At 54.6% G+C, this 10,417-nt stretch overlaps 1 protein-coding gene across 1 annotated transcript in view; it reads left to right on the top strand.

Annotated features, from left to right (window-relative positions):
* Window positions 1-3,521: 3,521 nt before the first annotated feature.
* Window positions 3,522-10,417, top strand: part of ARHGAP35 (Rho GTPase activating protein 35) — a 7,780-nt gene continuing 884 nt past the window's right edge. Inside the window, exons 1-3 of the mRNA XM_010004635.1 lie at window positions 3,522-7,220; window positions 8,654-8,798; window positions 10,045-10,194. Of these exons, the coding sequence (XP_010002937.1) occupies window positions 3,522-7,220; window positions 8,654-8,798; window positions 10,045-10,194 (3,994 nt within the window). The remainder of the gene's footprint in view (window positions 7,221-8,653; window positions 8,799-10,044; window positions 10,195-10,417) is intronic.

The following is a 10,417-nucleotide window of genomic DNA, read 5'->3' as shown; positions in this document are numbered from 1 at the left end:
CCTCCTTGGTGATGTCATTTCATGACCTGTGGTGATTAATTAATGGATGAATTGATAATTGAGTTATTAATTGATTGATTAATTGAATCTTTTTACCCCATTAGTTCCACTAATCACTTGGGTTTTTAAGCTGATTCTTCTCTTTGGAGGTTTGTTAGGATTAGGGGCAATTAATATGGGCTTCTCTTAAAGTGGGGGGGGGGTGGGAAATGGGGGGGTGGGGCTGTGACCCCCCCCACTTTGATCTCTCTGATAAATTATGTTAATAAGTCCTTTAAAAACAATTATTAATAGTTATTAATGACTATTAATTAGTTTTTAAAATAAGTATTAATGGTTATTAATTGATGGGTTGGGGGAGCTCCCATTTATTGGGGGGGGGATGATGAACCTTGATCCCTTTTCCTATTGATTGGTGGGTTTTATTAATTATTATTGTGTTTTCATTAATTGGGGGGGTTAATTCCTTAATCGTTATCATTTTATTCACCCCTTTATTCATTTCATTGATTAATTAATTATTCCCTAATATTTGTCCCTCCAGGAGCTGCTGGAACTTCAGGAGCCCCCGGTAATTAACTGATTAACCCCCTCCTTGGTGATGTCATTTCATGACCTGTGCTGATTAATTAATGGATGAATTGATAATCGAATCATTAATTGATTGATTAATTGATTAATTGAATCTTTTTACCCCATTAATTCCACTAATCACTTGGGTTTTTAAGCTGCTCCTTTTTCTCCCTTTGGAGGTTTAGGATCAGGGGCAATTAATATTAATTAATTATTAATTAATAATTGATTATTAACTTATTATTCCCCCCACCCCCAATAAAAGGGGCTTTTGTGGCTTCAAGGGGGGGAGGGAAATTCCACTTGTTGGGAAATTTGGGGCAATTTTAGGGAATTTTGGAAGTTTGAGGAGAAATTGGGGAGAATTTGATGGAATTTAGGGAAATTTGGGAGGAATTTTACAGAATTTGGGGGAAAATGGGAATTTGGGAGGAATTTTAGGGAACTTGGGGGGGATTTGATGGGATTTTGGGGGGAATTTGATGGAATTTGGGGAATTTTATTGAATTTTGGGGAATTTTATTGAATTTTGAGGGATTTTTGGAGGAACTTTATGGAATTTTGGGGGGAATTTTATTGAATTTGGGGGAAATTGTGAATTTTCTTGAATTTGGGGGGAAATTTTATTGCATTTGGGGATCATTTTGAGGAATTTTATGGAATTTGGGGGGGAATTTTGGAGGAATTTTCTGGAGTTTGGGAGGAAATTGGGAATTTTGGAGGAATTTTATGGATTTGGAGGGGAATTTGGGGGAATTTCAGGGGATCCTTGGGATTTTCCCACCATTTTCTGGAATTCCTCCCCAATCTCCTCAGGTTCCTGGAGCTTTTTGGGCTCCAAACCCTCCCGGGAGGTTCTTGGAAAGGTGGAATTTTTGAGGAATTGGGGAAATTTTCTCCATTTGTTTTCAAATTTCTTGCTCCTTTTTTTTCCCCTGGAATTCCCTCCTTTTTTCCCCCTGGAATTCCCTCCTTTTTTCCCTTCAGTTCCCTCCAGTTTTCCCCAAAATTCCCTCCTCTGTGGAATTTCCCACGTTCTTGGGTGAATTTTCCAGCTCAACCCAGTTGGGTTGATGTTTTTTTTTTTGGTGGGAACTCAAGAATTCCTGGGAATCAAGTGGGAATCAGGAATTTTGGGGCCACCAGGAGTTGTCCTGGAAAGGTGATGATGGTTCCTCAGGACCCAAGGGTTGGTCTTTGTACCCTTGGCTGAGGGAACATCCAGGACGTTGGGACTTTGTCCCCTTGGTTTGTTTGGAATTGGGGTGGTTGGTGGGGGGAGGAACCTTTGGGAATGGGGGAGGATGGAGGAGGAGGAACCTTTGGGAATGGGGGAGATGGAGGAGGAGGAACCTCTGGGAATGGGGGAGATGGAGGAGGAGGAACCTCTGGGAATGGGGGAGATGGAGGAGGAGGAACCTCTGGAATTGGGGGAGATGGAGGAGGAGGAACCTCTGGGAATGGGGGAGATGGAGGAGGAGGAACCTCTGGGAATGGGGGAGATGGAGGAGAAGCCCCACCTGGGCTCAACCTCCAAAATGGGGAGAAACTGTGACAATTGAGGCAAAAAACCCAGGAGAAGGAGCCATCTCAGCCTGGGGGGAGGAGCCACATTCCCTCCAATCACCCAGGAGTTAATTAGTTACAGTAATTAAAGGGTTGAGGGCCTGGAGGTGGCATCTCCTGCTGCTGTCACCTTTTGACTTGCCTGGAGGGAGGACACGTGGGCTGGGGGAAAGAACAGGGCGTGGAAGAGGCTGCAAAATTGCCCAAATTCCTCATTTTTAGGCCCAAACTCCTTCTTTTGACACCCAGACTCTTAAACTTGTTGTTTTTAGGCCCAAACTCTGGTTTTAGGCCCAAATTCTTTAGTTTTAGACCCAAACCCCTCAACTTTGTTTTTAGGCCCAAACTCCTTGTGCTTATGCCCCAGATCCTCATTTTTAGACCCAAACTCTTTGTTCGGAACCCCAAACTCTTTGGTTTTAGGCCCAAATTCTTTAGTTTTGAGGCTGCAAAATTGCCCAAATTCCTCATTTTTTGGCCCAAACTCTTTCTTTTGTCACCCAGACTCTTAAACTTGTTGGTTTTAGGCCCAAACCCTTTGCTTTTAGGCCCAATTTCTTTAGTTTTAGACCCAAACCCTTCAACTTTGTTTTTAGGCCCAAACTCCTTGTGCTTATGCCCCAAATCCTCATTTTTAGACCCAAACTCTTTGTTGGGAAGCCCAAACCCTTTCCTTTCAGGCCCAAACCCCTCAACTTTGTTTTAAGCCCAAATTCCTTGTGTTTATGCCCAAACCCTTTGGTTTCAGGCCCAAACTCTTTGTTTTGAGCCCAAACTCCTTCAAAGATCCACGGGCAGGAGCATCTTCCACTGGACCAGGTTGCTCCAAGGCCTGTCCATGGAGTCCCAGAAGGTTTTTGGGTTGGTGGGACCTTCAAAGATCCACGGGCAGGAGCATCTTCCACCAGACCAGGCCCCATCCAACCTCCCCCTCATCCTCAGAGGAGGATCCATTAGGGATGTTCCCACCAGGAAAACCCCCTCGTGTTGGTGCTTGGGCCACGTTGGGCTCCTCCTCCTCCCAAGGCTTTGGTGGGATCTCGGTGGCTTCTTTTGTGGGTTTTTTCTTCAAGATCTCACGATTTGAATCATGGTCTGAGATTTAATCAATCTCTTTGGGCAAAATTAGGTCCTTTTTGGGCGTCTCTTGAGGTGGGAAACGCTGATGTTTTGGTTCTTCTTCCTCCCTAGGGGGGAACGTCGGGCGCCCGACGCCGGCGACGTGCAAGAACTGAAGCTCTTCTGGTCCATCCAGGATGGGAACGACCAACTTCATCTCCCCAAGTTCCTTCTTGGCTTGAGGGAAACCTCAACCCCCCTTCTCCGGGAAGCGCCGAATCCTCTCGGAAGCAGCGTTTGGAGGGGGACAGGATGTGAGGAGGATGATGATGGCCAGAAAGCAAGATGTCCGCGTCCCCACCTACAACGTTAGCGTGGTGGGATTATCCGGGACGGAGAAAGAGAAAGGACAATGTGGGATTGGGAAATCCTGCCTCTGCAACCGCTTCGTCCGGCCCAGCGCGGACGAGTTCCACCTGGACCACACCTCGGTCCTCAGCACCAGTGACTTTGGGGGAAGGGTGGTCAACAACGACCACTTCCTTTACTGGGGGGAGGTCACACGGTCCCTGGAGGACTGTGTGGATTGTAGGACTCACGTGGTGGAGCAGACGGAGTTCATTGATGACCAGACTTTCCAACCCCACCGCAGCACGGCCCTCCAGCCCTACATCAAGAGGGCGGCGGCCACCAAGTTGGCCTCGGCCGAGAAGCTGATGTATTTTTGCACTGACCAGTTGGGGTTGGAGCAGGACTTTGAGCAGAAGCAGATGCCCGAGGGGAAGCTGCTGGTGGACGGGTTCCTCCTCTGCATCGACGTCAGCAGGGGGATGAACAGGAACTTCGACGAGCAGCTCAAGTTCGTCTCCAACCTCTACAACCAAGTGGCCAAGACCAAGAAACCCGTGGTGGTCGTGCTGACCAAGTGCGACGAGGGGGTGGAACGTTACATCCGGGACGCCCACACTTTTGCCTTAAGCAAGAAGAACCTCCAAGTGGTGGAGACCTCGGCCAGGTCCAACGTCAACATCGACTTGGCCTTCAGCACTTTGGTGCAGCTGATCGACAAGAGCCGGGGCAAGGCCAAGATCATCCCCTACTTCGAGGCCCTCAAGCAGCAGAGCCAGCAGATCGCGGCCTCCAAGGACAAGTACGAGTGGCTGGTGGGTCGGATCGTCAAGAACCACAACGAGACCTGGTCCCACGTCAGCAGGGAGATGCAAAACTCCCCCGAGTACCAGGATTACGTCTACTTGGAAGGGACCCAGAAGGCCAAGAAGCTCTTCCTGCAGCACGTCCACCGCCTCAAGCAGGAGCACATCGAGCGGCGGCGCAAGATGTATCTGGCCGTGCTGCCCCAGGCCTTTGAAGCCCTCATCCCAGACCTGGATGAGATCGACCACCTGAGCTGCCTGAAGGTGGAGAAGCTCCTGGAGACCAAGGCGGATTTCCTCAAGTGGTTCGTGGTGCTGGAGGAGACTCCTTGGGACGCCACCAGCCACGTGGACAACATGGAGAACGAGCGGATCCCCTTCGACCTGATGGAGACCCCACCTGCCAAGCAGCTCTACGAGGCCCACCTGGAGAAACTGAGGAACGAGAGGAAAAGGGCAGAGATGAGAAGGGCCTTCAAGGAGAACTTGGAGACCTCTCCCTTCATCACGCCCGGGAAGCCCTGGGAGGAGGCCAGGAGCTTCATCATGAACGAGGACTTTTACATGTGGCTGGAAGAGTCCATCTACATGGACATCTACAGCAAGCACCAGAAGCAGATCATAGAGAAGGCCAAGGAGGAATTCCAGGAGCTCCTCCTGGAATACTCGGAGCTGTTTTACGAACTGGAGCTGGACGCCAAGCCCAGCAAGGAGAAGATGGGAGTCATCCAGGAGGTGCTGGGCGAGGAGCAAAGGTTCAAAGCTCTTCAGAAGCTCCAGGCCGAGCGGGACGCCCTGATCTTGAAGCACATCCACTTTGTCTACCACCCCACCAAGGAGACGTGTCCCAGCTGCCCCCTCTGCGTCGACTCCAGGATCGAGCACCTGATCAGCTCCCGCTTCATCCGCCCCTCGGAGCGCAACCAGAAGAACCTGCTGGCGGATCCCAACGTGGACAAACTCAACCTGGTCATCCTGGGCAAGGACGGGTTGGCCCGCGAGTTGGCCAACGAGATCAGGGCCCTCTGCACCAACGACGACAAGTACGTGATCGAGGGCAAGATGTACGAGTTGTCCCTCCGGCCCATCGAGGGCAACGTCCGCCTCCCCGTCAACTCCTTCCAGACCCCCACCTTCCAGCCCCACGGCTGCCTCTGCCTCTACAACTCCAAGGAGTCCCTCTCCTACGTGGTGGAGAGCATCGAGAAGAGCCGCGAGTCCACCATGGGCAGGAGGGACAACCACTTGGCCCCCCTGCCTCTCACCCTCATCCTGGTCAACAAGAGGGGGGACACGAGCGGGGAGACCCTGCACAGCCTGATCCAGCAGGGCCAGCAGGTGGCCAGCAAACTCCAGTGTGTCTTCCTGGCCCCCGCCTCCGCCGGCATCGGCTACGGCCGCAACATCAACGAGAAGCAGATCGGGCAGGTCCTCAAAGGGCTCTTGGACTCCAAAAGGAACCTCAACCTGGTGGGCTCCACCACCCCCAGCCTGAAGGAACTGGCCGACGTTGACCTGCGCGTCGTCATGTGCCTGATGTGCGGCGACCCCTTCAGCGCCGACGACATCCTGCTCCCCATCCTGCAGTCCCAGACCTACCGACCCTCCCCCTGCGCCAGCGCCAGCTCCGTCCTCCTGGAATTGTCCATCGGGCCCCACCGGAGGAGGGTGGAGCTTTCCCTCTTGTCCTACCATTCCTCCTTCAGCATCCGGAAGAGCCGCTTGGTCCACGGATACATCGTCTTCTACTCGGCCAAGCGCAAGGCCTCGCTGGCCACGCTCCGCGCCTTCCTCTGCGAGGTGCAGGACATCATCCCCATCCAGGTGGTGGCCTTGACCGACGGCTCCTTGGACATCCTGGACAACGACCTGAGCCGGGAGCAGTTGACCGAGGGCGAGGAGATCGCCCAAGAGATCGACGGCAAGTTCACCACCATCCCTTGCAGCCAACCCCAGCACAAGCTGGAGATCTTCCACTCCTTCTTCAAGGACGTGGTGGAGAAGAAGACCATCATCGAGGCCACCCACATGTACGACAACGTGGCCGAGGCCTGCAGCACCACCGAGGAGGTCTTCAACTCCCCCCGGGCTGGTTCCCCTCTCTGCAACTCCAACCTGCAGGACTCGGAGGAGGACATCGAGCCCCCCACTTACAGCCCCTTCAGAGAAGACCCCTCCATGCCCACCCTGCCCAAAGACCACTCAAAGCTTTCCATGGAGCTGGAAGGCAATGACAGCTTGTCCTTCATCTCCGCCGTCAGCACTTTTGAGAGCAAACTGAACAACAAGGTCCCACCCCCGGTGAAGCCGAAACCCCCCGTCCATTTTGACCTCACCAAGGGGGACTTGGCCTACCTGGACCAAGGCCACCGGGACGGACAGAGGAAATCAGTGTCCTCCAGCACTTGGTTGCCCACCGACTGCTTCGACCCCTCAGATTACGCCGAGCCCATGGACGCGGTGGTGAAGCCCCGGAACGAGGAGGAAAACATCTACTCGGTGCCCCACGACAGCACCCAGGGCAAGATCATCACCATCCGCAACATCAACAAGGCCCAGTCCAACGGGAGCGGCAACGGCTCCGACAGCGAGATGGACACCAGCTCCTTGGAGAGGGGCAAGAAGGTGTTGGGGGTCACCAAACCCGCGCTCTACCGGGCGCGTTGCGCCAGGTTGGGGCGTTTCGCCGGTTACCGGGGGAGCCTGAGTTTGGGGAGTGATGATGAGTTGGGTCCCATCCGGAAGAAGGAAGAGGATCCCAGTTCCCAAGGGTACAAAGGGGACAACGCCGTCATTCCCTACGAGGCGGCCGACGGGGAGGACCCCAGGAGGAGGAACATCCTGAGGAGCTTGAGGAGAACCACCAAGGTTGGGGTGGGGAGGTGGCCTTGGGAATGGAGGAGGGGGCGTTGGGGTTGGGTTTGGGGGGAGGTCTTGGAGGTTGGGGGGTGTTTTGGGGGGGGTGGAATCGCTGGCAAAATTGGTGGGGGGAAAAAGGGGGGCTGGTGGGAATCTGTGGGTCTTGGGAAGAGGTCTTGGGGAAAGTGGAGAATGAGGGGTTGGGGTTGGTGATGAGGGGTTGGGGTCCGTAAGGAGGTGTTGGGATCCATCAGGAGGTGGTGGGATTGTCGGGGCCTCTTGGGATTGTCGGGGCCTCTTGGGATTGTTTGGGTCTCTTGAGATTGTTGGGGGCTTTGGGATCATTTGGATCAATCACGAGGCTCTGGGGTCAATAATGAGGTGTTGGGATCCATGATGAGATGTTGGGACCGTTGGGGTCAATAACGAGGGCATGTGGATTGTTGGGATCCATATCAAGGTGTTGGGATCACTGGGGTGGTTGGGATCCATAAGGAGGTGTTGGGATCATTTGGATCAATCACGAGGCTCTGGGGTCAATAATGAGGCATTTGGGTCATTTGGATTGTTGGGATCCATATCAAGGTGTTGGGATCACTGGGATGGTTGGGATCCATAAGGAGGTGTTGGGATCCATGATGAGATGTTGGGACCGTTGGGGTCAATAACGAGGGCATGTGGATTGTTGGGATCCATATCAAGGTGTTGGGATCACTGGGATGGTTGGGATCCATAAGGAGGTGTTGGGATCCATGATGAGATGTTGGGACCGTTGGGGTCAATAACGAGGGCATGTGGATTGTTGGGATCCATATCAAGGTGTTGGGATCATTGGGATGGTTGGGATCCATAAGGAGGCATTTGGATCATTTGGATCATTGGGATTGATAACAGGCATTGGGATCCTTGGGATCCCTAACAAGGGGTTGGGATGGTTGGGATCATTGGGATGGTTGGGATCCATGACAAGGTGTTGGGATCATTGGGATGGTTGGGATCATTGGGATTGTTGGGATCCATGACAAGGTATTGGGATCATTGGGATGGTTGGGATCCGGGACAAGGTGTTGGGATCATTGGGATGGTTGGAATCCATGACAAGGTGTTGGGATCATTGGGATTGTTGGGATCCATGACAAGGTGTTGGGATCATTGGGATGGTTGGGATCCATGACAAGGTGTTGGGATCATTGGGATGGTTGGGATCCATGACAAGGTGTTGGGATCATTGGGATGGTTGGGATCCATGACAAGGTGTTGGGATCATTGGGATGGTTGGGATCCATGACAAGGTGTTGGGATCACTGGGATTGTTGGGATCATTGGGATTGTTGGGATCCATGACAAGGTGTTGGGATCACTGGGAAGGGTTGGGCTGTTCCCATGGGATCCGGTGGCTCCGCCCCCCTCCCCTGATTGGCTGTTCCATCACTCCCCCCCAGAAGCCAAAGCCCAAACCTCGGCCGTCCCTCACCAAGGCCACCTGGGAGAGCAGCTACTTCGGGGTCCCCTTGACCTCGGTGGTGACCCCGGAGAGGCCCATCCCCCTCTTCATCGAGAGGTGCATCGAGTACATCGAGGCCACAGGTGAGAGCCCAGCTGGGATCCGGAGCAGGATCCTGGAGCAGGATCCGGAGTCAGATCCTGGAGCAAGATCCAGGAGCAGGATCCAGAGTCAGATCCTGGAGCAGGATCCTGGAGCAGGATCCGGAGCCAGATCCCGGAGCAGGATCCGGAGCAGGATCCCGGAGCAGGATCCTGGAGCAGGATCCGGAGTCAGATCCTAGAGCAAGATCCCAGAGCAGGATCTGGAGTCAGATCCTGGAGCAGGATCCTGGAGCAGGATCCAGAGTCAGATCCCGGAGCAGGATCCGGAGTCAGATCCCGGAGCAGGATCCGGAGTCAGATCCGGATCCACCCCCCAGGACGAGGCCAGAGCCCCCAAAGGGGGGACGTGGTTTTGGGGACCCACCTGGAGCCCTTGGGCTTGAGAGTGGGAAATGTTTGGCCTAAGGAGCAGCTGCTGCTCTTCCTCCCCCTGAGGTCTCCTCCTCCTCCTCCTCCTCCCCCCGAGGTCTCCTCCTCCTCCTCTTCCTCACCCCAGGGTCTCCTCCTCCTCTTCCTCACCCCAAGGTCTCCTCCTCCTCCCCCCAAGGTCTCCTCCTCTTCTTCCTCCCCCCGAGGTCTCCTTCTCTTCTTCCTCCCCCCGAGATCTCCTCCTCCTCCTTTTCCTCCTCCTCCTCCTCATCCCAAGGTCGTCTCCTCCTCCTCCTCCTCTTCCTCCCCTCGAGGTCTCCTCCTCCTCCTCCTCACCCCGAGGTCTCCTCCTCCTCCTCCTCACCCCGAGGTCTCCTCCTCCTCCTCCTCACCCCGAGGTCTCCTTCTCCTCCCCTTCCTCACCCCGACTCCACCTCCTCCTCCTCCCCCCCCGGTCTCCTCCTCCTCCTCTTCCTCCCCCCGAGGTCTCCTCCTCCTCCTCTTCCTCTTCCTCATCCCAAGGTCTCCTCCTCCTCCTCTTCCTCCCCCCGAGATCTCCTCCTCCTCCTTTTCCTCCTCCTCCTCCTCATCCCAAGGTCGTCTCCTCCTCCTCCTCCTCACCCCGAGGTCTCCTCCTCCTCCCCTTCCTCCCCCTGAGGTCTCCTCCTCCTCCTCTTCCTCCTCTCGAGGTCTCCTCCTCTTCATCCTCCTCCTCCTTCCTTTCCTCACCCCGAGGTCTCCTCCTCTTCGTCCTCCTCCTCTTCCTCACCCTGAGGTCTCCTCCTCCTCCTCCTCACCCCAAGGTCTCCTCCTCCTCCCCTTCCTCACCCCGAGGTCTCCTCCTCTTCCTCCCCAGGCCTCAGCACCGAAGGCATTTACCGCGTCAGCGGCAACAAGTCGGAGATGGAGATCTGCAGCGCCCAGTTTGACCAGGGTAACCCCCCCAACCCTTCCATGGACAACCCCCCCATCCCCTCCCCCACCCTCCTTGGGGGTGGGGGGAGGTGCCAACCCACCCCCCTCCCCAACCCCATCCTGGCCACATCCCATGACTCCCTTCCCAGCCAATCCCATCAGTCTCTGACCCATGTTCCACCTCGGGGGGGTTGATTTTTTGGGGGAAGACCTCCCATCTCCTCAAGGTGGTGGGGGGGCCACTGTGGGGACCCCAACCCACCAAGGAGGACCCCCCTGGGAGGAGGGACATCAACTGAGCCATGCGGGTCACC

This window comes from Chaetura pelagica, unplaced genomic scaffold (genome assembly GCF_000747805.2).
Source record: "Chaetura pelagica isolate M959 unplaced genomic scaffold, ChaPel_1.0 scaffold629, whole genome shotgun sequence".
Lineage (NCBI taxonomy): Eukaryota > Metazoa > Chordata > Aves > Apodiformes > Apodidae > Chaetura > Chaetura pelagica.
This window is presented reverse-complemented; position numbering and strand designations above follow the sequence as displayed.